The sequence below is a fragment of the Anas acuta genome, chromosome 32, assembly GCF_963932015.1.
Source record: "Anas acuta chromosome 32, bAnaAcu1.1, whole genome shotgun sequence".
NCBI classification, from domain to species: Eukaryota; Metazoa; Chordata; class Aves; order Anseriformes; family Anatidae; genus Anas; species Anas acuta.
In genome coordinates, this window is record NC_089010.1 from 956,953 (window position 1) to 984,337 (window position 27,385).

At 62.6% G+C, this 27,385-nt stretch overlaps 4 protein-coding genes across 4 annotated transcripts; all 4 read left to right on the forward strand.

Moving 5' to 3' along the window:
* The first annotated feature begins 825 nt into the window (after positions 1 to 825).
* Positions 826 to 13,223, forward strand: RAVER1 (ribonucleoprotein, PTB binding 1). The gene is given in 19 exon segments (XM_068664374.1): positions 826 to 1,258; positions 2,580 to 2,646; positions 4,556 to 4,590; positions 4,592 to 4,781; positions 4,784 to 5,002; positions 5,005 to 5,024; positions 7,186 to 7,377; positions 7,614 to 7,725; positions 7,828 to 7,939; positions 8,212 to 8,310; positions 8,466 to 8,657; positions 8,692 to 8,740; positions 8,824 to 8,917; positions 9,018 to 9,160; positions 9,256 to 9,336; positions 9,959 to 10,000; positions 10,002 to 10,106; positions 10,220 to 10,303; positions 12,116 to 13,223. Coding segments are annotated over 19 exon segments (2,154 nt in total). The 5' UTR covers positions 826 to 1,069; the 3' UTR covers positions 12,245 to 13,223.
* An 873-nt stretch (positions 13,224 to 14,096) lies between these two features.
* FDX2 (ferredoxin 2) lies at positions 14,097 to 17,534 on the forward strand. Its single transcript, XM_068664357.1, is given in 6 exon segments — positions 14,097 to 14,252; positions 14,358 to 14,464; positions 14,588 to 14,628; positions 14,630 to 14,676; positions 17,241 to 17,352; positions 17,354 to 17,534. Coding segments are annotated over 6 exon segments (429 nt in total). The 5' UTR covers positions 14,097 to 14,175; the 3' UTR covers positions 17,399 to 17,534.
* Positions 17,535 to 23,266: 5,732 nt separating this feature from the next.
* On the forward strand, positions 23,267 to 27,240 carry LOC137846444 (intercellular adhesion molecule 1-like). The gene is made up of 4 exons (XM_068664388.1): positions 23,267 to 23,419; positions 25,475 to 25,756; positions 25,848 to 26,159; positions 26,976 to 27,240. The coding sequence occupies exons 1-4, from the start codon at positions 23,371 to 23,373 to the stop codon at positions 27,125 to 27,127; spliced, it is 795 nt and encodes a 264-aa protein (XP_068520489.1). The 5' UTR covers positions 23,267 to 23,370; the 3' UTR covers positions 27,128 to 27,240.
* On the forward strand, positions 23,439 to 24,848 carry LOC137846443 (uncharacterized). Its single transcript, XM_068664387.1, has 3 exons — positions 23,439 to 24,240; positions 24,280 to 24,501; positions 24,577 to 24,848. Exons 1-3 carry the CDS (start codon positions 23,539 to 23,541, stop codon positions 24,697 to 24,699), a joined length of 1,047 nt encoding a protein of 348 aa, XP_068520488.1. The 5' UTR covers positions 23,439 to 23,538; the 3' UTR covers positions 24,700 to 24,848.
* Positions 27,241 to 27,385: the final 145 nt, after the last annotated feature.

Genomic DNA, 27,385 nt, shown 5'->3' on the forward strand with positions numbered 1-27,385 from the left:
GTTTGGGGGGGGGCAGGGCTCCCTTGGGGCTTATAGGGTGATTGGTTTTTTTGGGGGGGGGGGTCGGGACTCCCCAGGGTGCAGAGGGGAGTTGTAGGGCAGGGTTTTGGGGGTCCTATGGGGGGGACTCAGTGTTCCCTATAGGATTTGGGGGGGGAGTTTTGGGGTCCCTATATAGGGGCAGGGTTTTGGGGGTCCTATAGAGTGGGTGTCAGGGCCCTCTATAGGAGTTTTTTGGGTGTCAGTGTTCCTATAGGATTTGGGGGGCTTTTGGGGTCCCTATAGGATTTGGGGGGGCTTTTGGGGTCCCTATAGGGCTGGGTGTGGGGGTGTCCGTCTCCTCTATAGGGCCAAGGGGTGTCAGAGACCCCTATAGGGCAGGGTTTTGGGGTCCTATGGGGGGTATCAGTCTTCCTTATAGCATTGGGAGGGGGAGTTTTGGGGTCCCTATAGGGCTGGGGAGGATTTTGGGGTCCCTATATAGGGGCAGGGTTTTGGGGGTCCTATAGGGTGGGTTATAGGATTTGGGGGGGGGCTTTTGGGGTCCCTATAGGACTGTTTTGGGGGGCACCTGGCTCCCCTATAGGGCCAGGGGGTGTCAGAGACCCCTATAGGATGGGGTTTTGGGGGTCCTATGGGGGGGTGTCAGTGCTCCCTATAGGATTTGGGGGGGCTTTTGGGGTCCCTGTTGGGCTGGGGGTGGAAAATTTGGGGTCCTTGTCGGGCTGGGGGCTTTTTGGGGTCCCTATAGGGCTGTTTATGGGGGCGCCTGGCTCCTTTATAGGGCCGGGGGGGGGGCGGGGGCCCCTATAGGGCGGGAGGGGGCCCCTGGGGTCCCTGCAGGTCCCAGCGGGTCGCGGCCCCTTTAAGACCCGGGAGGGGTTGGGCTCATGGGGGGCGTGGCCTCACCCCAACAGCGAATAGAATCGCGGGGGCGACGACTTCACCTCTCCGAACCGACCAATCCGAAGGCGGGATACTCCGAAGGTGGCGGCGGCCACCTCCGCCGGACCAATGGCGAGGCGGCGTCTTGGCGGCGGATGGTCGAGGGAGGCGGCGGGGGCCTAAGATGGCGGCGGCGGCGGCGGCGGCGCCGGGGGCGGAGGGGCCGGGGCCGGGCCCGGGCCGCGCTCCCGAGGAGGAGCTGCCCCCGCTGGACCCCGCCGAGGTCCGGAGCCGCCTGGAGCGCAGCGCCCGCCAGTTCCGGAACCGCCGTAAGGTGCTGATCAGGGGGCTGCCGCCGGACGTCAGCAACCAGGTAACGGGGGGGGAACGGGGACGGGAAACGGGGGGGGAACGGGGGCGGTTTGGGGCTGAGGAGGGGGAATTGGGACGGAAACCGGGGGTAAAGGGGGCTGGGAAGGGGACCGGGGCCGGTAATGGGGATAATGGGGGGTAATAGGGGGTGATGGGGACCGGGGCCGGTACTGGGGGGGAGAACGGGGACCGGGGGGGGGGCACGGGGCCGGTTTGGGGTTGAGGAGGGGGAATTGGGGTCGGTAACGGGGGCTGGGAACGGGACTGGGGTCGGTTTGGGGCTGAGGAGGGGGGACCGGGACTGGGAATGGGGGATAATGGGGGCTGGGAATGGGACTGGGGCCGGTAACGGGGGTAATGGGGGGTGATGGGGGGTAACGGGGGCTGGGAACGGGAACGGGGGGGGAGAACGGGGGAGTGGGGGCGGGGATCGGGGCTGGTTTGGGGCTGAGGAGAGGGAATTGGGGTCGGGGACCGGGGGGGAATGGGGGTTAATAGGGGGTGATGGGGTCCGGGACTGGTACCGGGGGGGGGACATGGGGTCGGTTTGGGGCTGAGAAGGGGAACCGGGGCCGGTAACAGGGACTGGGAGGTAATGGGGGTTGGGACCAACCGGGGACGGGGCTGGAACCGGGAAGAATGGGGGGTAACGGGGACCGGGACCAGTTTGGGGCTGAGGAGGGGGAACTGGGATCAGTACCGGGGGGTAACGGGGACTGGGAATGGGACCGGGCCGGTACTGGGCACTGGGACTGGAACTGGGGCCGGTTTGGGGCTGAGGAGGGGGAATTGGGGGCCGGGACTGGGGGGTGATGGGGGGTAATGGGGACCGGGGCCGGTACCGGGGGAAATGGGGGGACCGGGAAGTAACGGGGGTGGAGCGGGAAGCGGGATGGAGACTGGAATTGGGGCACATTGGGGCGAAATTGGGTGAAATTGGGACCTTATAGGGCGAAATTGGGGCCCAAAGGTGCAAAATTGGGGTCTGATGGAGCGAAATCGGGACCGTAGGGTGTGAAACTGGGGCCAGACAGAGCAAATTTGGGGTCAGATGGAGCAAAATTGGGGTCTGATAGCGGTGCAGGAGCGCCTCGCCTCCAAATCCTCCAGCCCCGTGCGTGGGGAGAGGGAAAGGGGCTGGGGGCATCACCCCGGGAACATCCCACTGACCTCTGCCCCTCTCCTTGCTTCTTTTTTTTCCTTTTTTTTCCCTTTTTTTCCCTTTTTCCTCTTTTTTTTTTCTCCCTGTTTTTTTCTCCCTTTTTTTTTCTCCCCGTTTTTTTTTCCCCGTTTTTTTTTCTCCCTTTTTTTCCATTTTTTAGGAAGTCCACGAGCTGCTGAGCGACTACGAGCTGAAGTACTGCTTCGTGGACAAGTACAAGGGCACTGGTGAGCGCGCTGCCCCCGCTGCCACCCCCCCCCCCATACCCCTGCCTCTGGTCTCTTCCTCAGCCGCCCCCTCGGGGGGTTCTATTCCTGTTTGGGATGTTCTCTGATTCTCTGATCCTTTCAGGGTCCCTTCTGACTTGGGATATTCTCTGATCCTTACGGGGTTCTTTCCAACTCAGGATATTCTCTAATTCTCTGATTCTTATGGGGTCCCTTCCGACCTGGGATATTCTATGGTTCTCTGATCCTTACGGGGTTCCATTCCAACTTGGGATGTTCTGTGATTCTCTGATCCCTACGGGGTCCCTTCCAACTTGGAACATTCTCTAATTCTATGATTCTGTGATCCTTAGATCTTTATGGGGTCCCTCCTGACTCGGGATATTCTCTAATTCTATGATTCTCTGATCCTTAGATCCTTACGGGGTCCCTTCCGACTCGGGATATTCTCTCATTCTCTGATTCTCCGACCCTTATGGGGTCCCTCCTTACTTGGGATATTCTCTGATGCTTACGGGGTCCCTTCCAACTCAGAATATTCTCAAATTCTCTGATTTTCTGATTCTCTGATGCTTATGGGGTCCCTTCTGACTCAGGATATTCTCTCATTCTCTGATTCTCTGACCCTTACGGGGTTCCTCCTTACTCGGGATGTTCTCTGATCCTTATGGGGTCCCTCCTGACTTGGGATATTCTCTAATCCTCTGATTCTCTGATCCTTACAGGGTCCCTTCCAACTCGGAATATTCTCTCATTCTCTGATTCTCTGACCCTTATGGGGTCTCTCCTTACTCAGGTTATTCTCTGATCCTTATGGGGTCCCTTCCAACTTGGGATATTCTCTCATTCTCTGATTCTCCGACCCTTACGGGGTCCCTCCTTACTCAAGATATTCTCTGATCCCTACGGGATCCCTTCCAACTCGGAATATTCTCTAATTCTATGATTCTATGATCCTTAGATCTTTATGGGATCCCTTCTGACTCAGGATATTCTCTGATTCTCCGATTTTCTGATTCTATGATCTTTATGGGGTCCTTTCCAATTTGGATGTTCTGTGATTCTCTGATCCTTATGGGGTCCCTTCCAACTCGGAATATTCTCTAATTCTATGATCCTTAGGTTCTTACGGGTCCCTCCTGACTCGGGATATTCTCCGATCCTTACGGGGTCCCTTCCAACTCGGCATATTCTCTAATTCTCTGACCCTTACGGGGTCCCTCCTGACTTGGGATATTCTCTGATCCTTACAGGGTCCCTTCCAACTCGGAATATTCTCTCGTTCTCTGATTTTTCTGATTCTCTGATCTTTATGGGGTCCTTTCCAACTTGGGATGTTCTGTGATTCTCTGGTCCTTACGGGGTCCCTTCCAACCCGGGATATTCTCTGATTCTATGATCCTTAGCTCCTTACGTGGTCCCTCCTGACTTGGAATATTCTCTCATTCTCTGATTCTCTGACCCTTATGGATCCCTCCTTACTCGGGATGTTCTCTGATCCTTATGGGGTCCCTCCTGACTTGGGATATTCTCTAATCCTCTGATTCTCTGATCCCTACAGGGTCCCTTCCAACTTGGAACATTCTCTAATTCTCTGATTCTAAGATCTTTATGGGGTCCCTTCCAACTCGGAATATTCTCTAATTCTATGATTCTGTGATCCTTAGATCTTTATGGGGTCCATTTCTGACTCAGGATATTCTCTCATTCTCTGATTTTTCTGATTCTCTGATCCTTACGGGGTCCCTTCCAACTCAGAATATTCTCTAATTCTCTGATCCTTAGATCTTTATGGGGTCCCTCCCAACTCGGGATATTCTCTCATTCTCTGATTCCCGACCCTTACGGGTCCCTCCTTCCTCGGGCTATCCCCTCCCTTTCTGAACCCATCCCCGCTCTCCTCCCGCAGCCTTCGTCACGCTGCTGAACGGCGAGCAAGCCGAATTCGGCCATCCGCCACTTCCACCTGAGCAAACTCCGCGACAAAGAGCTCTCGGTGCAGCTGCAACCCCCGGACGCCCTGCTCTGCATCGCCAACCTCCCGCAGCTCTACAGCCAGCAGCAATTCGAGGAGCTGGTGCGCCCTTTCGGCAACCTGGAGCGCTGCTTCCTGGTCTACAGCCAAAAAACGGGGCACTCAAGGGTTACGGCTTCGTGGAGTACATGAAAAAGGATTCGGCGGCCCGGGCGAAATCGGATCTTTTGGGGAGGCAGCTGGGGACGCGGGCGCTCTACGTGCACTGGAGCGACGGGGCGCAGCTGACGGCCGAGCTGCTGCACTCGCGCTGCCTCTGCGTGGACAAACTGCCCCACAACTACGGGGACCTGGAGGAGCTGCGCAGGCTTTTTCGGCCCTCCGGCCCCCCACGTTCTGCCAGGTGGGGTTGGGGGGGGATTGGGGGGGGTTTGGGGGGGAGAGGAGGAGGTTAGGGGGGGGTTTGGGGGGACTTTGGGGGATTTGGGGGACTTTGGGGGGCTGGGGGTGGTGTTGGGGGGATTCTGGTGCGTTTTGAGGGGTTTGGGAGGAGGTTTGGGGCTTTGGGGGGGTTTGGGGGAGAGGAGGAGGTTAGGGGAGATTTTGGGGTGTTGGAGGGGGTTGGGTGGCTCTTTTGTGGGTTTCGGGGGGATGGGGGTGGGGTTAGGGGGGATTTTGGTGTGTTTGGAGGAGGTTGGGTGGCTCTTTTGTGGGTTTCAGGGGGATGGGACTGGGGTTAGGGGGGATTTTGGTGCGTTTGGAGGGGGTTTGGGGGGACTTTGGGGGCAGAGGGGGAGGTTAGGGGAGATTTTGGGGCATTTTGGAGGGGTTTTGGGGGCCTGCGGGGGAGGTTAGGGGGGATTTTGGTGCGTTTGGAGGGGGTTGGGGGGATTTGGGGGGACTTTGGGGGGCTGGGGGTGGGTGTTGGGGGGATTCTGGTGTGTTTTGGAGGGGTTGGGGAGGGGGTTTGCGGCTTTGGGGGGGGTTTGGGGCAGAGGAGGAGGTTAGGGGGGATTTTGGGGCGTTTGGAGGGGTTGAGGGGCTTCTTTGTGGGTTTCGGGGGGATGGGGGTGGGGTTAGGGGATTTTGGGGTGTTTGGAGGGGGTTGGGGGGCTTTTGGATTTTGGGGTGTTTGGAGGGGGTTGGGGGGCTTTTTTGGGGATTTCAGTGGGATGGAGTGGGTGTTGGGGGGATTGTGGTGCGTTTGGAAGGGGTTGGGGGGATTTCAGGAGGCTGGGGAGGGGGTGTTGGGGGGATTTTGATGCGTTTGGAGGGGGTTTGGGGGATTTGGGGGGAGAGGGGGAGGTTAGGGGGGATTTGGGGGTGTTTTGGAGGGATTTCGGGGGGCTGCGGGTGGGTGTTGGGGGGATTTTGGGGCATTTTGGAGGGGGCTTGGGGGATTTGGGGGGACTTTGGAGGGCTGGGGGTGGGTGTTGGGGGGATTCTGGTGCATTTTGGAGGGGTTTGGAGGGGGGTTTGGGGTTTTGGGGAGGTTTTGGGGGGAGAGGGGGTGGGGTTAGGGGGGATTTAGGTGCGTTTGGAGGGGGTTTGGGGGATTTGGGGGAACTTTGGGGGGGAGAGGAGGAGGTTAGGGGGATTTTGGGGCGTTTTGGAGGGGTTTCTGGGGGATGGGGGTGGGGTTAGGGGGGATTTTGGTGCATTTGGGAGGGGTGTGAGGGGATTGGGGGGGTCAGGGGGCTGGGGCTGGCTTTTTGGGGTCAGGAGATAGTGCTGGGGGGATTTGGTGCATTTTGGAGGGAGTTGGGGGGCTGGGTGTGGGTGTTGGGGGGATTTTGGTGCGTTTTGGAGGGGGTTGAGGGAGTTTGGGGAGCTGGCGTTGGGTGTTGGGGGGATTTTGGTGTGTTTGGAGGGAGTTGGGGGGCTTTTTTGGGGGTTTCGGGGGGATGGGAGTGGGGTTAGGGGGGATTTTGGTGCGTTTTGGAGGGGGTTGGGGGGCTGGGGGTGGGTGTTGGGGGGATTTTGGTGCGTTTTGGAGGGGTTTGGGAGGGGGTTTGGGGCTTTGGCGGGAGTTCTAGGGGGAGAGGGGTGGGGTTAGGGGGGATTTTGGTGCGTTTTGGAGGGGGGTTGGGGGATTTGGGGGGACATTGGGGGGCAAGGGTTGGGTGTTGGGGGATTTTGGTGCGTTTGGAGGGGGCTAGGGGTGGGTGGGGGAATTTTGTTGTGTTTGGAGGGGATTGTGGGGCTTTTTTGTGGGTTTCGGGGGCCTGGGGGTGAGAGTTGGGGGGGATTTTGGTGCATTTGGAGGGAGCTGGGGGCTTTTTTGTGGGTTTCAGGGGGCTGTGGGTGGGTGTTGGGGGGATTTTGATGCATTTTGGAGTGGTTTTGGTGTGTGGGTGGGTATCTTTTGAGTGACCGGGGTGGGTTTTGGGGGGAATTGCTCATTTTTGAGTGCCCAGATTTGCCTTTGGGTGGCTTTTGAGGACCGCGAGGTGGCTTTTGGGTTCTAAGAACACCTTTTAGAGGCGCAGCATCACCCCGGCGTTCTCTCCATCCCCTCCCCTCACCCTAAACCCCCTTCCCCTGTTTTTTTTTCCCCCCCCCAGCTGGCGTACGGGCAGGACGGGCAGCTGAAAGGCTTCGCCGTGCTGGAATACGAATCAGCCGAGGTGGCCGAAATGGTTCAGCGAGCCACGGACGGTTTGCTGCTGGCCGGGAACCACGTCCGAGTCTCCTTCTGCGCCCCCGGCCCCCCCGGCCGCAGCATGCTGGCCGCCCTCATCGCTGCCCAAGCCACGGTGAGGGGCTCCAAACCCCCCCCCAGCACGATGAAAATCCCCTTAAAACTCGCTCCTGAGCTCTGGCCCCGCTCCGTGCGCCTGATTTAATCCCTGCGTGGCCAAAACGCTGCCGGGAGCCGTCGCTCGCCTCCTCCCCACCCTAAAAAAAATAATTTGGGAGCTGGCGGTGCTGGTCCTGGTGGTGTGGGGGTTGAAATCAGCCTGCTCCTGACTCGCTGCTTTTATTTTTCAAGGCTTTGAACCGGGGGAAGGGGCTCCTCCCCGAACCCAACATCCTCCAAATCCTCAACAGTTTGGGCAACCCCGCTTCGCTCCAGCTCCTGCTCAACCCCCTGCTCCACGGGGCCGTCGGAGGGAAAACAGGGTAAGGCCCCGAGCCCCCCCAGCAGCTCGAGGCGGCCTCGGGGGGGTGTTTTTTGGGGCTCACCCCTCTTCGTTTTCCTCCCCCTTCCCCAAAAAAAGGAATCCTCGGCGCCGCTCCGTCCCTGCCGCTGGTCGCCAACCCGGCGCTCTCCACCGCCCTGCTCCAGCTGGCGCTGCAGAACCAACCCCAGGCACAGCAGGTGGGCGTTTTTTTTTTAGGGTCAATAGGGTCGGAAAAGGGTTTCCAGACGTTGGAGCTGCGGAATTGCAGCCGGGCTCCCCATGGGGGGAGCTCTGAAATGCGACCGCGTCGCTTTTGGGCACGATTCTCGTGGCGCACGAGCTCCCCGTCGGCTCCCGGTGCCTATCCAAAGCCCCGAGCCCCCCCACGAAGCCCCCTCGCACCCCATAAACCCCCTTACACCCCACAAAATCCCCACCTCCTTCCCCTCCTCCATTTTTTTGCAGAAAACCGGGCATTTTGGGCGACTCCCCGCTGGGCTCCCTGCCCCACGGCGCTTTGGGTTTGGCAGCGGCGCCGACGCAGCCCCCGAACCAGCTCCTGGGGAGCTCCCAGCAGGTAAAATCCCCCTTGGGGACACCAGGACGCGTCCCCTCGGCCACCAATCCCCCCGGTACCGATAGGTGACAGCGCTCTGGGGACGATGGGGGAGGCTGGGGGGGGGGGTTTGTGGTGCCCCCCGGTGCCCTCCCCTTAATTTTTCTCTCCCCGCAGGCGGCCCCCTGCCCGGCGACATGGCCCAGGGTCACGTCAAATCTCCCATTTTACCCTCGGGGAACGTGGCCCTGGCTCCTTTCCTCAGCTCGGTGGGGGCCGAACGCGACGGCTCGGTGCTGGGGGGGGGGCGCGCAGGTACCCCCAAACCCTGCCCCCCCCCCCCCGGCCCTGCAGGGTCTCAGCACCTCCCTGCTGGGCTCCGTCATCAGCGGCCTCCAAAAACCAAAGCAGGGCGACAACGGGCCTCCAACCTCCGGGGTAGGTTTTTTGGGGGGGGGGTCTTTCGGGGTCTTTTGGGGTCTTTAGGGCCCCCCCCACGCCCTCACCCCCTTTTTTTCCAGGTCTCGCTGCTGGGGGAGCCCCCCAAAGACTTCAAGATCCCCCTCAACCCCTACCTGAACCTGCAGAGCCTCCTCCCGCCCAACAGCCTCGGAGGTTTGGGGCGGGGGGGGGATCCCAAAACCTTTCCCCCCCCAGCTTTTAGGATCCTGGGGGCTACGAATTCCCCCCCCCCCTTTTTTTTCTCCCCTCCCAGGTGCTGCCAACAAAGCTTTCGCCCTCAAAGCCGGGGTCCTGGGCAGCGTCCCCACCGCCCGTCGCCCCCCCTCCTCCCTCGCCGACCCCCTGCTCCCCTCCCCGGGGCTGGCGGCCGAGGGCTACGCCTTTGACTACCAGCCCGTAAGTTTGGGGGCGCCCCCCCCCATTTTTTAACCCCCCCCCAACCCTACAAACGGCTTCACCCCCCTTTTAACCCCTCCGTTTTATCTGGGAAGGATTTGGGGTCGCGCATCTTCCCCCAGACCCGGGAGCTCGCCGGGCCCCTCCTGGGCAGCTTCGGGCACGGCAGACACAAGGTAACCCCCCCCCGACCCCAAAATCCCAACCCCCAACCACCAAATCCCCCCTCTCCACCCCAAAATCCACCCCCAACCCAAAAATCCGCCCCCTCAACCCAAAATCTCCCCCAACCCTCAAATCCCCCCAACCTCAAAATCCCCCAAATCCTGCCCCCCAACCCCAAAATCCTGCCCTGACCCCAAAATCCACCCCGCTGAACCCCCAAATCCCCCTCCCCCAAGGCCAAAATCCGCCCCCCAACCCCAAAATCTTTCCCTCCGACCCCAAAATCCTGCCCCCCCAACCCCGAAATCCCCCCCTAAACCCCAAAATCCCAACCCCAAAATCCCCCCATCCCCAAATTCGCCCTCCCAACCCCGAAATCCACCCCTAAACCCCAAAATCCCAACCCCAAAATACCCCCAAATCCCCCCCCGCCCCCCAAAATCCCCCCCAACCCCCAAAATCCCAACCCCACAAATCCTCCCCCAACCCCAAAATCCCCCCTCAACCCCCAAATCCTCCACCCCCAAAATCTGCCCCCCACCCCAAAATCCCAACCCCAAAATCCCCCCCCCCATGTTCTCACCCTTCACACCCCCTCCCCTTTTTTTTCCCCCCCCTTCCCCCCCCTCCCAGCTCTCCTCCCCGGCGTCCCCCGGCTTCGAGCGGGGCGCCCTGGGTGGGGGGGGGGGGGGCCGCCGCTGCCCCCCTTTTCTCAGGGTCCCCCAGTTCCTACTTCACCAGCGGCCTTCAAGCCGGGCTGAAGCAGAGCCACCTCGGCAAGGTGAGGTCCCTGGCCCCCCCCCGTGGACCCCCCCCAAAAAAATTTGGGGACCCCCCGGGACCCTATGGGGGCGGCGCATCCTTTTAACGCCCCCCCTCTTTGCCCCCCCCCAGCCCCTCGGGATGCCGCCGGGGGGCTCCTCAGACGGCGTCCTGCCCGCCCCCCCCTCGCACAGCTCCCCACACCAAGGTAAGCGGGTGCCCCCCCCCCCCCGTGTGTCCCCCCCCCATTTTTTCCCCCCCCCAACCCCCCCCTCTCCCCGCTGACCTCTGACCCCCATCTCCCCCCCGACCCCCCCGTTTTGCTCCTGACCCCCCCGTTTTGCCCCTGACCCCCCCATATTAACCCCCTAACCCCCCTCATTTCCCCCCTAAGCCCCCCGACCCCCCCATTCTCCCCCTGGCCCCCCATTTCCCTGCTGACCCCCCCCCATTTTTTCACAGACCCCCCCATTTCCCCCCCATCTCCCCTGAAACCCCCTTTTTCCCCCTGTAACCCCCCAAATTCCCCCCATACCTCCCCATTTTTTCTCCCCAACCCCCCCATTACCCCCCCACCCCCTTTTTTTACCCCCCCCACTCCCTTATTTCCCCCTATAACCCCCAAATTCCCCCCTAACCCCCGAAATTCCCCCCACCCCCCTTTTTTCCTCCTCTAACCCCCCAAATTCCCCCCCTAACCCCCATTTTTTCTCCCTAACTGCCCCATTACCCCCCCAACCCCCTTTTTTTACCCACCTACCCCCTTTTTAACCCCTGTAACCCCCCAAATTCCCCCCCCTTTTTACCCCCCATCTCTCTCCTTTTCCCCCCTTTTTACCCCCCAACCCCTTTTTTTCCTCCTCTAACCCCCCAAATTCCCCCCCACCCCCCCATTTTTTCTCCCCAATCCCCCCCATTACCACCTCAACCCCCTTTTTTTTTACCCCCCACCCCCTTTTTAACCCCTGTAACCCCCCAAATTCCCACCCACCCCCCTTTTTTCCCCTGTAACCCCCCAAATTCCCCCCATCTCCCCCTGTAACCCCCTTTTTCAACCCCCACTCCCCTCATTTCCGCTACAACACCCCAAATTTCCCCCTAACCCCCTTTTTACCCCCCCACCCCCTTTTTCCCCCTGTAACCCCCCAAATTCCCCACACTCCCCCCTTTTTCCCCCTGAAACCCCCCTTTTCCCCCCCACTCCCCTTTTTTCCCCCCCAACCCCCTTTTTTCCTCCTCTAACCCCCCAAATTCCCCCCTACCCCCCCCATTTTTTCTCCCTAACTCCCCCATTACCCCCCCAACCCCCTTTTTAACCCCTGTAACCCCCCAAATTCCCCCCCCACTCCCCTTATTTCCCCCTGTAACCCCCCAAATTCCCCCCCCTTTTACCCCCCATCTCTCCCCTTTTCCCCCCTTTTTACCCCCCCAACCCCCTTTTTACCCTCCTACCCCCTTTTCCTCCCCCCCAACCCCCAAATTCCACCTATAACCCCCCCTTTTTCCCCCTCTAACCCCCCAAATTCCCCCTGTAACCCCCCTTTCTCCCCCCTACCCCCCCATTTCCCCCCCACCCCCCTTTTTTCCCCCTAAAACCCCCCTTTTCCCCCTCCACTCCCCTTATTTCCCCCTATAACCCCCCAAATTCCCCCCTTACCCCCCATTTTTCTCCTAACCCCCTTTCCCCCCCCACCCCCTTTTTACCCCCTTCTAACCCCCCAAATTCCCCCTGTAACCCCCCTTTTTCCCCCCCACTCCCCTTATTTCCCCCTTCTAACCCCCCCAAATTCCCTCCTACCCCCCCATTTTTTCCCCCTGACCCCCCACCCGCTTTTCCCCCCTCCAACTCCCCAAATTCCCCCCCATCTCCCCCTGTAACCCCCTCTTCTCCTCCCACCCCCTTTTTTCCCCCTCTAACTCCCCAAATCCCCCTCTACCCCCCCCCATTTCCCCCCCCAACCCCCTTTTAACCCCCCCACCCCATTTTTCCCCCCCTAACCCCCCCATTTTTTGCAGACCCCCGCCCAGAAGCGCGCCTCCTCCCACCTGCTGCCGTCTCCGGAGCCCAGCCCCGAGGGCTGCTACGTGGGGCAGCACTCACAGGGGCTGGGGGGGCACTACGCCGACTCCTACCTGAAGCGCAAGAGGATTTTTTAACCCCCCCCCCGCCCCAAAAAACCCCCCCCCGGTCCCCCCCCCACCTGTAAATCTTGTACAAACCGATTTAATTTTTTTACATCCTTTTTTTCCCACTTTTTCCATTTTTTTGATTTTTTAATGCGGGATCCAGATTTTCAACCCCCTTTTTTTTTGGGGGGGGGCAGCTTTAATTCCTTTTTCTCACCCATTTTTGACCATTTTCTGTCCCCACCCCCCCCCCCCTTCCCACCTGTAAATCTTGTACAAACCGATTTAATTTTTTTTACATCCTTTTTTTCCCACTTTTTCCTTTTTTTTTGATTTTTTTTAATGCGGGATCCAGATTTTCAACCCCCTATTTGGGGGGGGGGCAGCTTTAATTCCTTTTTCTCGCCCATTTTTGACCATTTTCTGCCCCCCCCCCCCCCCCTCCTCACCCTCTGCCCCCCCCTTTTTGCAGCACCGGGAGCCGTGACCCCAAAGGGGGGGGTCCCAGGTTGGGCCCCCCCCCACCCCCTTACGCGCTCCTCGCCTTAACCTGCTGCTCTTTTTTGGGGGGGGGGCAGTTTTTCGGTGCCCCCCCCGTTTCCTCGACATTTCAGTTGTGTGCGTGAGTGATGATTTTTTTTTAATGACTGAGATTTTTCACTTTTTTTGCCTTTTTTTTAATTTTTTCCCTCGTTTTTTATCGCTTTCCGGGGGCTGCCAGGCAGCGCCGCTTCCCCCGGCCTTCAGCCGAGCTTGGGGGGGGGGGGGAACAGAAAATTTTTTACCCCCCCCCCCCATAACTGGACCGGCTTCCCGGGGGGGGGGGGGTGCATTTGCTTTCTCTTTCCCCCCCCCTCTCCGTTTTGGGGGAAATTCCGGGTTTTTCAGTTGCTGCCCTCTTTTTACTGTCGATGCTGTCTGGTTTGCTGTAGGGGGGGGGGGGTCCTTGTCCCCCCCCCCCGATCCCGGCCGGACCCCCCCCCCAAAGTAAAGCTATATTTATATCGCAGCCCCACTGTTGGTGTTTGTCCATGCCCTAATTCCCCCCCCCCCCCCGCAAAAATATTTGGGACCCTCCCCACATTTGGACCCCCCCCATAAACCTTTGGGACCCCCCCCCTCATCTTTGGGACCACCCTGGGCCCCCCCTCCATATTCTTTGGGACCCCCCTTATGACCCCCCCCCCTTTTTGGGGCCCTTTTCTTGTGTGTCCCCCCCCCAATCTTTAGGACCCCCCCTTATGCCCCCCCCCCTTGTCTTTGGGACCCCCCTATGACCCCCCCCATTTTAGGCACCCCCTTATGCCCCCCGCCCTTTAGGACCCCGTTTCCCCCCCCCCCTTATCTTTGGGACCCCCCTCTGCCCCCCCCCCAATATTAGGGACCCCCCCTCTGCCCCCCCATTTTAGGGACCCCCTTATGACCCCCCCCTCATCCTTGGGACCCCTCCTGTCCTCCCCCCATATTTAGGACCCCTTTATGCCCCCCTTTGTTTTATGGGACGCCCCCTTTGCCCCCCCCACCCAATTTTAGGGACCCCATTGTGCCCCCCCCCTTTAGGACCCCTTATACCCCCCCCCATATTTTTGAGGACCCCCCCCTTACCCCCCAATTTCAGAGACCCCCTTACACCCCCCACACCTTTAGGACCCCCTTAGGCCCCTCTTGACCCCCCCCCACCTTTGGGACCCCCCCCTTGGGACCCCCCCCTTACCCCACAGCCCCCCTATTACCCCCCCTTTAATTGGGGGGGCTCTTGGCCACGCCCCCTCCCCGTGGCCACGCCCACATCGATGTGACCACGCCCCTTTCCCCATAGCCCCGCCCCCCTCCACAACCTCCCCTATAGCCACCCCCACCAAGCCCCGCCCCTCTCTCTCTCAACCCACCAATCACAACCTCCATCTCAAGCCCCGCCCCCCTCCGCTAAGCCCCGCCCCCTTATAAGCCGCCCCGCTGTCATGGCGGCTCACAGAGCGCTGCGCGGCGGCCGGGCGCTGCTGCGGGGCCTCTGCTGCGCCGCCACCGGCACCGAGTGGTGAGGGGAGGACGGGGGGGGACGGAAAAAACGGCTCCGGTTCCGGCTCCGGTTCCTTTTCCCGGGGAGGGGGGCACCGGGCGCTGACGGGCGCTGTGTCCGCAGGGTGAACGTCGTCTTCGTGGACCGCAGCGGGCGGCGGGTGCCGGCTCGGGGCCGGGTCGGGGAGAACGTCCTGAGGCTGGCCCAGCGCTACGGGCTGGAGCTCGAGGGTGGGCACCGGGGGGTTGGGGGGGGTCCGGGGGGGGATATGGGGGGGTTATGGGGTCTGGGGGGGGGTCCCCGGGGGGGTCCCGGGGCCGGTACTGAGCCCCCCCCCCTCCCCGGTGCCGTAGGGGCCTGTGAGGCGTCCCTGGCCTGCTCCACCTGCCACGTCCTACGTCAGCAGCGCCCACCTCAGCCGCCTGCCGGGCCCCAGCGAAGAGTAACGGCCCCCCCCCGACCCCAAAAACCTCCCCCCCGAACCCAAAAATCCCCCCCCAGGGATCACCCCGACCCCAAAGAACCCGCCCCGACCCCACAGACCCACCCGGGAGCCCTCTGACCCCACAGAAGCCCCCTGGGATCTCTCCGACCCCACAGAACCTCCTGGGACCCTCCCGACCCCCCCCAAAAAAACAGGGATCACCCGGACCCTAAAGAACCCCACAGACCCACCGGGACCCCCCCAGTTCCCATAGAACCCCCCGGGATCCCCCTGACCCCAAAGAACCCCCCCCGACCCCACAGACCCACCCGGGACCCTCCTGGTTCCCACAGAAACCCCCTGGACCCCCCCGACCCCAAACCCCCCCCAGGGATCCCCCTGACCCCACAGAACCCCCCTTGGGATCCCCCGGACCCCAAAGAACCCCCCCGACGCCATAAAACCCCCAGGGATCACCCCGACCCCACAGAAGCCCCCGGGATCCCCCCGACCCCACAGACCCACCCGGGACCCCTCCGACCCCACAGAAGCCCCCTGGGATCCCCCGACCCCAAAACACCCCCCCCCGACCCCAAAAAAAACCCTCAGGGATCACCCTGACCCCAAAGAACCCCCCCTGGACCCCACAGACCCAGCCGGGAACCCTCTGACCCCACAGAAGCCCCCTGGGACCCCCCCGACCCCAGAAAACCCCCAGGGATCATCCAGACCCCAAAGACCCCCCCCTGGGATCCCCCCGACCCCACAGAAGCCCCTGGGATCCCTCTGACCCCACAGCCCTGCCCCGGACCCCTTAAAGCCCCCCAACCCCACAGAATCCCCCAGCCCTCCCCAGGAACCCCCAGGGCCCTACAACATCCCCCCGGACCCCACAGACCCCGCCGGGACCCCCCCCAATCCCACAGAACCCCTGGGACCCTCCCAGACCCCACAGACCTGCCCCAGACCTCATAACGTCCCCGGGACCCCACAGCCCCCCCCCGAGGGAACCCCCAGGACCCCACAACAGCCCTCAGGGCCCCCCAGAACCCCACAGCCCGCCCCCCCCCCCCCCGGACCCCACAGCCCCCTAGACTCCATATAGCCCCCGACCCCATTCCCCCCCCAACCCTATTTACTCCCCCTGACCCTATACATCCCTCCAGACCTCATACACCCCCCCCGACCCTATAACCCCCCCTGACCCTATTTACTCCCCCTGACCCCATATACTCCCCCTGATCCTATTTCCCCCCAGACCCCATATACTCCCCCCGACCCTATTTACCCCCCAGACCCCATACACCCCCCCCGACCCTATAACCCCCCCCTGACCCTATAACCCCCCTGACCCTATAACCCCCCCCTGACCCTATACACCCCCCCTACTTACTCACCCTGACCCTATATACTCCCCCTGACCCCATATACTCCCCCTGATCCTATATGTCCCCCCCGACCCTATTTACTCCCCCTGACCCCATACCTCCCCTGACCCTACTTACTCCCCTGACCCTATTTACCCCCCCAGACCCCATATACTCCCCCCGACCCTATAACCCTCCCTGACCCTATAACCTCCCTTGACCCTATTTACTCCCCCTGATCCTATTTCCCCCCAGACCCTACTTACTCCCCCTGACCCTACTTACTCCCCTGACCCTATTATACTCCCCCTGACCCTATATACTCCCCCTGACCCCATATACTCCCCCTGATCCTATATGCCCCCCCCGACCCTATTTCTCCCAGACCCCATATACTCCCCTTGACCCCATACCTCCCCTGACCCTACTTACTCCCCCCGACCCTATTATGCCCCCCCCTGCCCTATAACCTCCCTGACCCTATAACCCCCCCGCAGGGAGGAGGACCTCCTGGAGCTGGCCCCTCAGCTTCAGCTGAGCTCCCGCCTGGGCTGCCAGCTGGTGCTGAGCCCGCTGCTGGAGGGGGCCGAGCTGACGCTGCCCCCCCTTACACCCCATAAACCCCCCTGACCCTATACAGCCCCCTAGACTCCCTACCACCCCCGACCCCATTCTGTCCCCAACCCTATTTGCCCCCCAGACTCCATACACCCCCCTGACCCCATATCCACCCCCGACCCTATTTACTCCCCCCAACCCTATACACTTCCCCTGGCCCCATACCTCCCCTGACCCTATTTACTCTCCCTGACCCCATATACTCCCCCTGATCCTATATGCCCCCCCCGACCCTATTTCTCCCCAGACCCCATATACTCCCCCTGACCCCATACCTCTCCAGACCCTATTTACTCCCCCTGACCCTATTTCCCCCCAGACCCCATACAATCCCCCCCGCCCCCATAACCCCCCTGACCCTATTATGCCCCCCCTGACCCTATAACCTCCCTGACCCTATATATTCCCCCTGACCCTATTTACTCCCCCTGACCCTATACACTCCCCCTGACCCTATAACCCCCCCCCGACCCTATTTACTCCCCCGATCCTATTTCCCCCCAGACCCTACTTACTCCCCCCGACCCTGTTTCCCCCCCGACCCCATACACCCCCCCCCGCCCCTATAACCCCCCTGACCCTATAACCCCCCCGCAGGGAGGAGGACCTCCTGGAGCTGGCCCCGCAGCTGCAGCTGACCTCGCGCCTGGGCTGCCAGCTGGTGCTGAGCCCGCTGCTGGAGGGGGCCGAGCTGACGCTGCCCCCCCTTCACCCGCAACTTCTACGTCGACGGCCACGTCCCCCGCCCCCACTGACAACGGAGACCCCCCCCCGGGACCCCCCCCCCACCCTATAACCCCCCCCCCTTTAAGGGGTGACCCCCCCACCCCACAGGGGGGGCTGCTGGAGGGGGGTCCCTGGGGGGTTGGGGTAATAAAAGGTTGAGCCTGAGTTTGGGGTTTTTGTGTATGGGGGGGTGGGGGGGGTGGGGGGAATGGACCCCCCCCCCCACCTTGGGATGGGGGGGGGTGTGGGGTGTAATTGGGGGGGGGGGGGAGTGGTCTGGGGGGGGTCTTGACACATCGTGGGGGGGTCCTAAAATGGCTTGGGGGGGGGGTCCTGGCACATCTTGGGGGGGCTGTGTGCCAGCTGGGGGGGCTCTGACACATTTTGGGGGGGTCTTGACACATCGAGGGGGGGGGGCTGCTCTATCCTGGGGGGGGTCCTAAAATGGCTTGGGGGGGTCCTGACACAGCTTGGGGGGGGGTCCTGAGACATCCTGGGGGGGCTCAGACACATTTGGGGGGGCTGTGCCCCATCTGGGGGGGTCATATTCCAACTGGGGGGGGGTCCTAAAACGTCTTGGGGGGGTCCTGAGACATCCTGGGGGGGCTGCGCCCCACCTGGGGGGGTCCTGTTCCATCTGGGGGGGCTCTGACACATCGGGGGGGGGGCCTGCTCCATCCTGGGGGGGGTCCTAAAATGTCTTGGGGGGGTCCTGAGACATCCTGGGGGGGCCGTGTCACAGCTGAGGGGGGGGTCATTTTCCATTTTGGGGGGGCCCTGCTCCATCTGGGGGGGGGTCCTCCCCCACCCCTGTTGGGGGGGGTCCACCCACCTGTAGGACCGTGCCCTTTTGGGGGGGGGGACTGAAGGGGGGGGGGCGCTGCCCCTTTTACCTGCCCCCCCCCGCCCCCCCTGCACAGCTGAGGCCGGTTTGGGGCCGGGGCCGTTTTAGGGCCGTTCCTTGAGGCGGGGGGGGGGGGAAATTTTGGGGAGGGGGGGGCGATGGCGGAGCAGCTGTTCCAGGAGGGGCACCCCCCCGACTTCTCGCTCCTGCAGCGCCTCCTCTGCCTCGAGCCCGAGCCCTGCGGCCCCCCCCCAGCCCCGCCGCTGGGCAGCCCGGGGGGGGGCACGGACCGGGACCCCCGGGGCTGCAGGTGGGGATGGGGAGAAACCGGGGGGGGAGGGAGGGGGGGCACGGCAAGGATCGGTGCCCCCCCCTTAACTTTGTGTCCCCCCCCCCCTTAACTTTGTGTCCCCCCCCCCTTAACCTTAACCTCGTGTCCCCCCCCAACTTTGACCCCCGACCCCATAACCTCCCTCTCCCTTACCCCCCCCAACCCCATAATCTCCTTCTCCCCCCCCGACCCCATAAGCTCTCCCTCCCCCCCCCTGCGACCCCATAACCTCCCTCTTACCCCCCCCACCCCATAACCTCTCTCCTTACCCCCCCCCGACCCCATAACCTCTCTCTCCCCCCCGACCCCATAACCCTTCTCCTACCCCTCCTGCAACCCCATAACCTCCCTCTGCCCCCCCCGACCCCATAACCTCTCTCCTTACCCCCCCGACCCCATAACCTCCCTCTTTACCCCCCCCCCCGACCCCATAACCTCCCTCTTACCCCCCCCGACCCCATAACCTCCCTCTTACCCCCCGACCCCATAACCTCCTTCTCCTCCCCCCCCAACCCCATAACCTCTCTCCTTACCCCCCCCCGATCCCATAACCCTTCTCCTACCCCCCCAACCCCATAACCTCCTTCTCCCCCCTGACCCCATAACCTCTCCCTCCCCCCCCCCGCGACCCCATAACCTCCCTCTTACCCCCCCCAATAACCCCATAACCTCTCTCCTACCCCCCCGACCCCATAACCTCCCTCTCTCCCCCCCCACCCCATAACCCTTCTCCTACCCCCCCGACCCCAAAACCTCCCCCCTCCGACCTCATAACCTCTCCCTTACCGCCCCCCCCGACCCCATAACCCATAACCTCTCCCCCCCATCCCATAACCCCCCCAATCCCATAACCCCCCCAGCAGTACCCCCCCACCCCCCCCCTCCCTCCCCCCCCCCACTCCCCCCCCGCCCGTGGCCTCGCTTTCCTGCAGGAATCCGCCCGGCTGCTGCCCCCCCCCTCGGCGACCACCCCCCCAAAGGGCCCCCATTCGGACCCCCCCACGACCCCCCCGGGGCATCCCCAAGCCCCCCCCCACGGCCTGGACCCCCTGAGCCTCATCAGCCTCCAATGCCACCACTTGGCCCCCCCCCGGCCCCGACCCCGCAAGCAGGCGACCCCCAAGCGGGGGGCCCCCCCCCGGGACCCCGATTTCCGTGGGGTCACCCTCAGCCTGCGCCTGGGCCCCCCCCCCGGCCGCGGGGGGGGGGGGAGGGGGTGATGAAGGTCACGGCCTCCTCATCGTCGCCCGCCGCAGGTAACCCTAAAAGGGGGGGGGGCAGGGGCATGGGTGTCCCTTGGGTGTCTCCCTTTGTCCGTCCGTCTGTCTGTCTGGGTGCTGGGTGCCCCTTGGGTGCTACCCTTTGTCCATCTGTCTGTCCAGATATGGTGCTGGGTGTCCCTTTGGTGCGTCCGTCTGTCTGTCTGTCCATCTGTCTGTCCGGGCAGGGTGCTGGGTGTCCCTTTGGTGCGTCCGTCTGTCTGTCTGTCCATCTGTCTGTCCAGGTAGGGCACTGGGTGTCCCCTTGGGTGCCTCTGTCTGTACATCTGTCCAGGCTGGGTGTCCCTTGGGTGTCTCCCTCTGTCCGTCTGTCTGGCAGGGCAATGGGTGTCCTTGGGTGCCTCTGTCCGTCTGTCTGTCCAGGCAGGGCACTGGGTGTTCCTTGGGTGCCTCTGTCTGTCTGTCCGTCTGTCCAGGCAGGGTGCTGGGTGTCCCTTAGGTGACTCTGTCTGTCTGTCCAGACAGGGCAATGGGTGTCCCTTGGGTGTCTCCCTTTGTCCGTCCGTCTGTCTGTCCAGATATGGTGCTGGGTGTCCCTTGGTGCGTCCGTCTGTCTGTCCATCTGTCTGTCCAGGCAGGGTCATGGGTGTCCCTTGGGTGCCTCCGTCCGTCTGTCCAGGCAGGGTGTCCCTTGGGTGTCTCAGTCTGTCCGTCTGTCTGTCCAGACAGGGCCATGGTTGTCCTTGGGTGCCTCTGTCCGTCTGTCTGTCCAGGCAGGGTGCTGAGCGTCCCTTGGGTGCCTCCCTTTGTCCGTCCGTCTGTCTGTCCAGATATGGTGCTGGGTGTCCCTTGGGTGTCTCCATCCGTCCGTCTGTCTGTCCAGGCAGGGCAATGGGTGTCCTTTGGGTGCCTCCCTTTGTCCATCTGTCTGTCTGTCCGTCTGTCCAGGCTGGGTGTCCTTTGGGTGACTCCATCCGTCTGTCTGTCCAGATATGGTGCTGGGCGTCCCTTGGGTGTCTCTGTCCGTCTGTCTGTCCAGACAGGGTAATGGGTGTCCCTTGGGTGGCTCTGTCCGTCCGTCTGTCCAGATATGGTGCTGGGTGTCCTTTGTGTGACTCCATCCGTCCGTCTGTCTGTCTGGGTGCTGGTTGTCCCTTGGGTGTCTCCGTCTGTCTGTCTGTCCAGGCAGGGTGCTGGGCATCCCTTGGGTGCCTCTGTCTGGACATGGTGCTGGATGTCCCTTGGGTGCCTCTGTCCATCCGTCTGTCTGTCCAGATGTGGTACTGGGCGTCCCTTGGGTGTCTCCATCCGTCCGTCTGTCTGTCTGGGCAGGGTGCTGAGGCGTCCCTTGGGTGCCTCTGTCTGTCCGTCTGTCTGTCCAGATATGGTGCTGGGTGTCCCTAGGGTGCCTCCGTCCGTCTCTCTGTCTGTCCAGGCAGGGCATTGGCATCCCTTGGGTGCCTCTGTCCATCTGTCTGTCCACACGCACCTCTGGGCACCCTGAACCTCCGGCTGCTCCGTCCGTCTGTCCATCTGTCTGTCTGTCCATCCGGACGCACCCTTGGGTGCCCTCCCGTCCGTCTGTCCGTCCGGGTGGGGGCTCCCAGGGCTGCTCCATCCGTCCGTCTGTCTGTCCATCTGTGGTCACCTCCGGGCACCCCCCAGCCCTTAGGGCCTGTCCGTCTGTCCGTCCATCCATCCATCTGTCCGTCCGTGCGCCCCCCCCCCAAAATTTCACCCTCTCCTCTCCCCGCAGCCGGGGGGGCAGCGCCCGCGCCCCCCACGCCAGGACCCCCGGGGCCGGCAGCAGCTCGGACGATGACGCCCCCCCCCACTCAGGGTAAGGCCTTGGGGGGAAAAATCCCAATTTGGGGATTTTTTTGGGGCGGGGGTCACCAAATCCCTTTTTTTTTTTTCCCCCAAGGGGGGGGCAAGAGCTGCGCCTCCTGCAAGACCCAGCGCACCCCCCTGTGGAGGGCGGCCGAGAATGGGACCCCCCTGTGCAACGCCTGCGGGATCAGGTAGGGCCCCCCCCCAGCACCCCAATAACCCCCCCCACGAGGGTCTGACCCCCCCCAAAAAAAAAAATTCTCCCCCCCCCAGGTACAAGAAGTACCGGCAGCGGTGCCAGCGGTGCTGGAGCGTCCCGCGGAGAAGCGCCCCCCCCGGCTCCCGGTGCCCCCACTGCGGGGATGGGCACGCACAGGGCAGGGGGTGACAGCGGGGCTGGACCCCCCCCCCTTAATTTTTTTTTGGGGGGGGTGGGAGCTGGGGTTGTGAATTGGGGGTGTTTGGGGGCCATTAAACGCCCCCCCTGGTGGAGGGGGCACTCGGCACGGCCCTGGGTCACCTCTTTTTTTTTTTGGGGGGGGGGGGGATGTGGGTGGGGGAACCTTGGGGGGGGTCAGGGGAGGTTGGTGGCTGCGGGGAGGGGATTGGGGGGGGCAAGGGGGTGGCAGGGGGCTGTGTCCCCTTATGGGGTGGGGGCTCTTTTGGGGGTCTCCGGTAATGGGTTGGGGATGTGGGGAAGGATTTGGGGAGGGGGCGGGGGGGGGGGCCATGCTGGGGGTCCCCATATCCGATAATGGGTTGGGGACACAGGACAGGATTTGGGGTCAGGAGGTGGGGGCTGTGTTGGGGATCCCCATATCTGATAATGGGTGGGGGACAGGATTTGGGGATGGGGGTGGGGGCTGTGCTGGGGGGTCTCTGGTAACAGTTTTGGGGCCGTGGGGCAGGATTTGGGGGGGACAGGAGATGGGGGCTGTGCTGGGGGTCTTCGGTAATGGGTTGGGGATGTGGGACAGGATTTGGGGGGCGGGGAGCAGGGGGGGTCCATGCTGGGGGTCCCCATATCTGATAACGGGTTGGGGACATGGGGTAGGATTTGGGGACAGGGGGTGGGGGCCATGCTGGGGGGTCCCCGTCTCCAGTAACGGGTTGGGGACATGGGGCAGGAGGTGGGGGCTGCACTGGGGGGTCTCTGGTAATGGTTTTGGGGCCGTGGGGCAGAATTTGGGGGGTCCAGGAGTTGGGGGCAGTGCTGGGGGTCTTCAGTAACGGGTTGGGGATGTGGGACAGGATTTGGGGGGTGGGGAGCGGGGGGAAGGTCCATGCTGGGGGTCCCCATATCCGATAATGGGTTGGGGACATGGGGTAGGATTTGGGGCCAGGAGGTGGGGGCCGTGTTGGGGGTCCCCATATCCGATAATGGGTTGGGGACAGGGTTCAGGATTTGGGGCCAGGAGGTGGGGGCTGTTTTGGGGGTCCCTGTCTCCAAGAATGGGTTGGGGACATGGGGTAGGATTTGGGGCCAGGAGGTGGGGGCTGTGTTGGGGGGTCTCTGGTAACGGTTTTGGGGCCGTGGGGCAGGATTTGGGGTTACAGGAGTTGGGGGCAGTGCTGGGGGGTCTCCGGTAACGGTTTTGGGGCCGTGGGGCAGGATTTGGGGGTGGTGGCGCCGTGGCCATACAGGCAGGAAGGGTGGGCAGGAAAAGGGACAGGAAGGTGACGCTTCCCAGCGAGGGGACTTCCCAGGGCTGGCAGCGGGAATGTGACGCTGCCACCGCCCAGCAGGACTTGGGGACACCCGCGGAGCTGCCACCCATGGGACCGACCGCGGGGCTCCTGCCCCCCCTGCTCCTGGCCCTGGCAGGTAGAAGGGGAGAGGGGTTGGGGGGGGGCAGCGGGGAGTACGGGGTGTGGGGGGCTCACCCCATAAAACTGTGGGAAAGGGGTGGTGGCCGGGGGGGGGACGCGGGAGTGGGTGTGGGGATGGGGTCCCGGGCTTTGGGGCTGGGGTCCCGGTATGTGTTTGGGGTCTTGGGCTTTGGGGCTGGGGTCCTGGTATGGGGCTGGGGTCCTGAGCTTTGGTTCCAGGCTCCCAGTTTGGAGCTTGGGGGGTCCTGTTTTGGGTTCTGGGCTCCCAGTTTGGTTCTGGGTTCCCAGTTTGGAACTGGAGGGTCCTGTTCTGGGCTCCTGGGTTTTGGTTCTGGGCTCGCCCTTTGGTACTGGGGTCCCAGTTTGGAACTGGAGGGTCCTGTTCTAGGCTCCTGGGTTTGGGGAGGGGCTTCTGGGTTTTGGTTCTGGGCTCGCCCTTTGGTAGTGGGGTCCCAGTTTGGTTCCAGGCTTCCAATTTGGACATTGGGGGGTCCTGTTTTGGGTTCTGGGCTCCTGGGTTTGGGGCTGGGGCACTGGTTTGGTTCTGAGCTCCCAGTTTGGTTCCGGGTTCCCAGTTTGGAACTGGAGGGTCCTGTTCTGGGCTCCTGGGTTTGGGGACGGGCTCCTGGGTTTTGGTTCCGGGGTCCCAGTTTGGTTCCAGGCTTCCAATTTGGAGACTGGGGGGGGGGGGTCCTGTTTTGGGTTCTGGGCTCCTGGGTTTGGGGACGGGGCCCTGGTTTGGTTCTGAGCTCCCAGTTTGGTTCCGGGGTCCCAGTTTGGAGCTTGGGGGTCCTGTTTTGGGTTCTGGGCTCCTGGGTTTGGGGCTGGGGCACTGGTTTGGTTCTGAGCTCCCAGTTTGGTTCCGGGTTCCCAGTTTGGAACTGGAGGGTCCTGTTCTGGGCTCCTGGCTTTGGGGACGGGCTCCTGGGTTTTGGTTCCGGGGTCCCAGTTTGGTTCCAGGCTTCCAATTTGGAGACTGGGGGGGGGGTCCTGTTTTGGGTTCTGGGCTCCTGGGTTTGGGGACGGGGCCCTGGTTTTGTTCCGAGCTCCCAGTTTGGTTCTGGGGTCCCCGTTTGGAACTGGAGGGTCCTGTTCTGGGCTCCCGGCTTTGGGGACGGGCTCCTGGGTTTTGGTTCTGGGGTCCCAGTTTGTTTCCAGGCTCCCAGTTTGGAACTGGAGGGCCCTACTCTGGGTTCTGGGGCCCTGGCTTTGGGGACAGGCTCCTGGGTTTTGGTACCGGGGTCCCAGTTTGCTTCTCCCCACCTCTCAGTTTAGACCTTGGGGGGGGGGATCCTCCTCCAGCTTTTGGGGTCCTTTTTGGGACTTTTGCTTCTGGGGGTCCCGCATTTACTTCCAGGCTCCCGTTTTGGGGCTGGGGGGCTCCCGCTGGGGCACGAACCCCGTCCCCGCTGGCTTCCCCCTGGGGGGGGGCTCTTGCAGGAGCCGCCCGGGGCACGTTCACGGTGCGCGCCTGGCCCCGGGTGGCCATGGTGCCCTTCGGGGGCTCGGTGGCCGTCACCTGCAGCTACAGCGGCTGCTCGGACCCCAATATGGGGTCCTGGTGTGGGGCTCAGGGGTCCTGCTCTGGGTTCTGGGGTCCTGGTTTTGGAGCTGGGTTTTGAGGTTGGGGATCTGGGTTTAGGGTTCGGGTCCTGCGTGAGGGGCAGGGGTCCTGGTTTGGTTCCAGGTTTCAGGATTTGGTTCTGGGCTCCTGGTTTGGAGCTGGGGGGGTCCTGCTCCAGGTTCTGGGCTCCTGGGTTTAGTTTTGGGGTGGGCTCCTGCGTTTTGGTTCTGGGCTCTTGGGTTTGGTTCCGGAGTCCCAGTTTGGTTCCAGGCTCCCCCTTTGGTTCCGGGCTCCCAGTTTGGAACTCGGAAGTTCTGTTCTGGGTTCTGGGGTCCTGGGTTTGGTTCTGGGCTCCCAGTTTGGTTCCTGGCTCCCAGTCTGGTTCGGGGTCCCAGTCTAGTGCCGGGCTCCTGTTCTGGGGTTGGGGGGCTCCCGCTGGGGCACGGACCCCGTCCCCGCTGGCTGCCCCCGGGGGGGCTTTTGCAGGGGCCACTCGGGGTGGTGCGTTCACGGTGCGCGCCGAGCCCCAGGTGGCCGTGGTGCCCTTCGGGGGCTCGGTGGCCGTCACCTGCAGCTACAGCGGCTGCTCGGACCCCAATACCACCTTGGGGCTGGAGACGTCGCTCACCAAAAACGCCACCGAGGCCAGCGGCAGCTGGCAAAAATTCGTCCTGGTCAACGTCTCCGAGTGGAACCCCCGACCTGCCATCTGCCACGCGACGTGCGGGACGGAGCGAAGTACGGAGACCGCCACCATCCTCGTCTACCGTGAGTGCGGGTGATGGGTAAGGGGGACAACGGTGGCACGGTGGGGGTCCCGGCTGCACCCCACAGCTCGGCGTTTTTCCCCCCACCCCAGGGGTGCCGGAGAGCCTGGAGCTGGAGCCGGTGTCCCCCGCGGCCGTGGGCGAGAGCTGCAACCTGACGTGCCGGGTGGCGGAGGCGGCCCCGTTGGCCAACCTGACGGTCACCCTGCGCCGGGGCGGCGAGACGCTGCGCACCCAAAATTTTGGGGCCGCCGCCGGCAGCACCAGCGTGGTGGTCCGCCACCCGCTGACCCTCGAGCCCGAGGACCACGGGCAGGATGTCACCTGCTGCTTCAACCTGTCCCTGGCGCCCCACCTGAGCTTCTCCAACTGCAGCGCCGTGCCCATCGAGCTGACCGGGATCGGTGAGGATCGCGGCGCGGTTCGGGGCATCCCGCCCCTTCCCCCTTGGCCACCACTTTCACTTTCGTTTTTCCACTCGGCTGCCACTTCCCCTTTCTCTTTTGGCCACCCTTTTTCCCCTTCTCCTTTTCCCCTCCACTGCGCCTTTCCCTTCAGCCCCCCCTTCCCCTTTTTTTCTCCTCAGCCACACCTTTTCCCCTTTCCCTTTCCTATTCCTGGTCCTGTTTCCATCTTCTTGTCCCCATTCCCGTCCCCATCCCATCATTGTCATCACTCGCCCCCGTCCCCATCCTATTCCCACCCCCATCTTGTCCCTGTCCCCATCTTGTCCCTGATCCCATCCATTCCCTGCCCTCTCTCTCATCCCTGTCCTTATCCCATTTCCATCCCGATCTCGTCTCTGTCCCCATTCCGCTTCCATCCCTGACCTCACCTTCATCTGCCCCATCCCATTCTGTCCCCGTTCCCGTACCTGCTCCCATTCCTGTCTCATTCCCATGTTGTTCCTTTCCCTGTTCCCATTCTCTTCCCATCCCTGTCCCCATTCCTATGTTGTTCCTCTCCCCATCCCATTCCCATACCTCTTCCTCTCACCGTTCCCGTCCTGTCCCCATCCCATTCCCACCCCTTTTGCTGTCCTTGTCCCATTCCTATCCTCGTTCCCAACCTGTCCCCATCCCATTCCCATCCCCATCCCCGTTCCCCTCCCTCCTCCTCCCCTCATTCCCTCATCCTGTCCCCATCCCATTCCCATCCCCATCCCTATCCCCATCCCTTCCCCGTCCCCATCCCCATTTCACCCACCCCTGTCCCCCCAGAGCCCCCATCCTACGTCCTCCTGGCCCTGCTGCTCACGCTGCTGTTCGTTGCCGTGCTCGGCGGCGCCGGCTTCATCTACGCCGCCCATTACCACGCGGAGAAGTGCGGCATCTACCACCTGCTGCGGTGGCAGAACAAGGACAAGAGCTGAAGCACCAGGGGTGGGGGGGCCCGGGGGGGGGCTCCCAGCACCGTGCAGGGCCTCAGGAAGCAGCGCAGGGCGGTCCCTGGCTGTCTCATTAAATTTATTTTTTCCTGCCCTGATGCCGTCGGCACGGCTCCGTTCCCATCAGATCCGGGGGGGAGAGACTGGAGGGGGGAGCACTTCAATGGGGTGCCCCCCCCCTCACCCTTGCAGGGCAGAGCTGGGTGCTCTGAGCACGGTCCCATCCTGCCAGCGTCCTCCTCC

Excerpts from the sequence above, each read along its gene's own strand:
- LOC137846443 (XM_068664387.1), top strand. The coding sequence starts at position 23,539 with ATGGGGTCCCGGGCTTTGGGGCTGGGGTCCCGGTATGTGTTTGGGGTC. Across the intron at positions 24,241-24,279 it reads TTTGGGTTCTGGGCTCCTGG|TTTGGTTCCGGGTTCCCAGT; the intron begins GTTTGGGGCTGG and ends CTGAGCTCCCAG. Across the intron at positions 24,502-24,576 it reads GTTCTGGGGTCCCCGTTTGG|TTCCAGGCTCCCAGTTTGGA; the intron begins AACTGGAGGGTC and ends GTCCCAGTTTGT.
- LOC137846444 (XM_068664388.1), top strand. The coding sequence starts at position 23,371 with ATGGGACCGACCGCGGGGCTCCTGCCCCCCCTGCTCCTGGCCCTGGCA. Across the intron at positions 25,757-25,847 it reads CGCCACCATCCTCGTCTACC|GGGTGCCGGAGAGCCTGGAG; the intron begins GTGAGTGCGGGT and ends CCCCCACCCCAG. Across the intron at positions 26,160-26,975 it reads CATCGAGCTGACCGGGATCG|AGCCCCCATCCTACGTCCTC; the intron begins GTGAGGATCGCG and ends CTGTCCCCCCAG.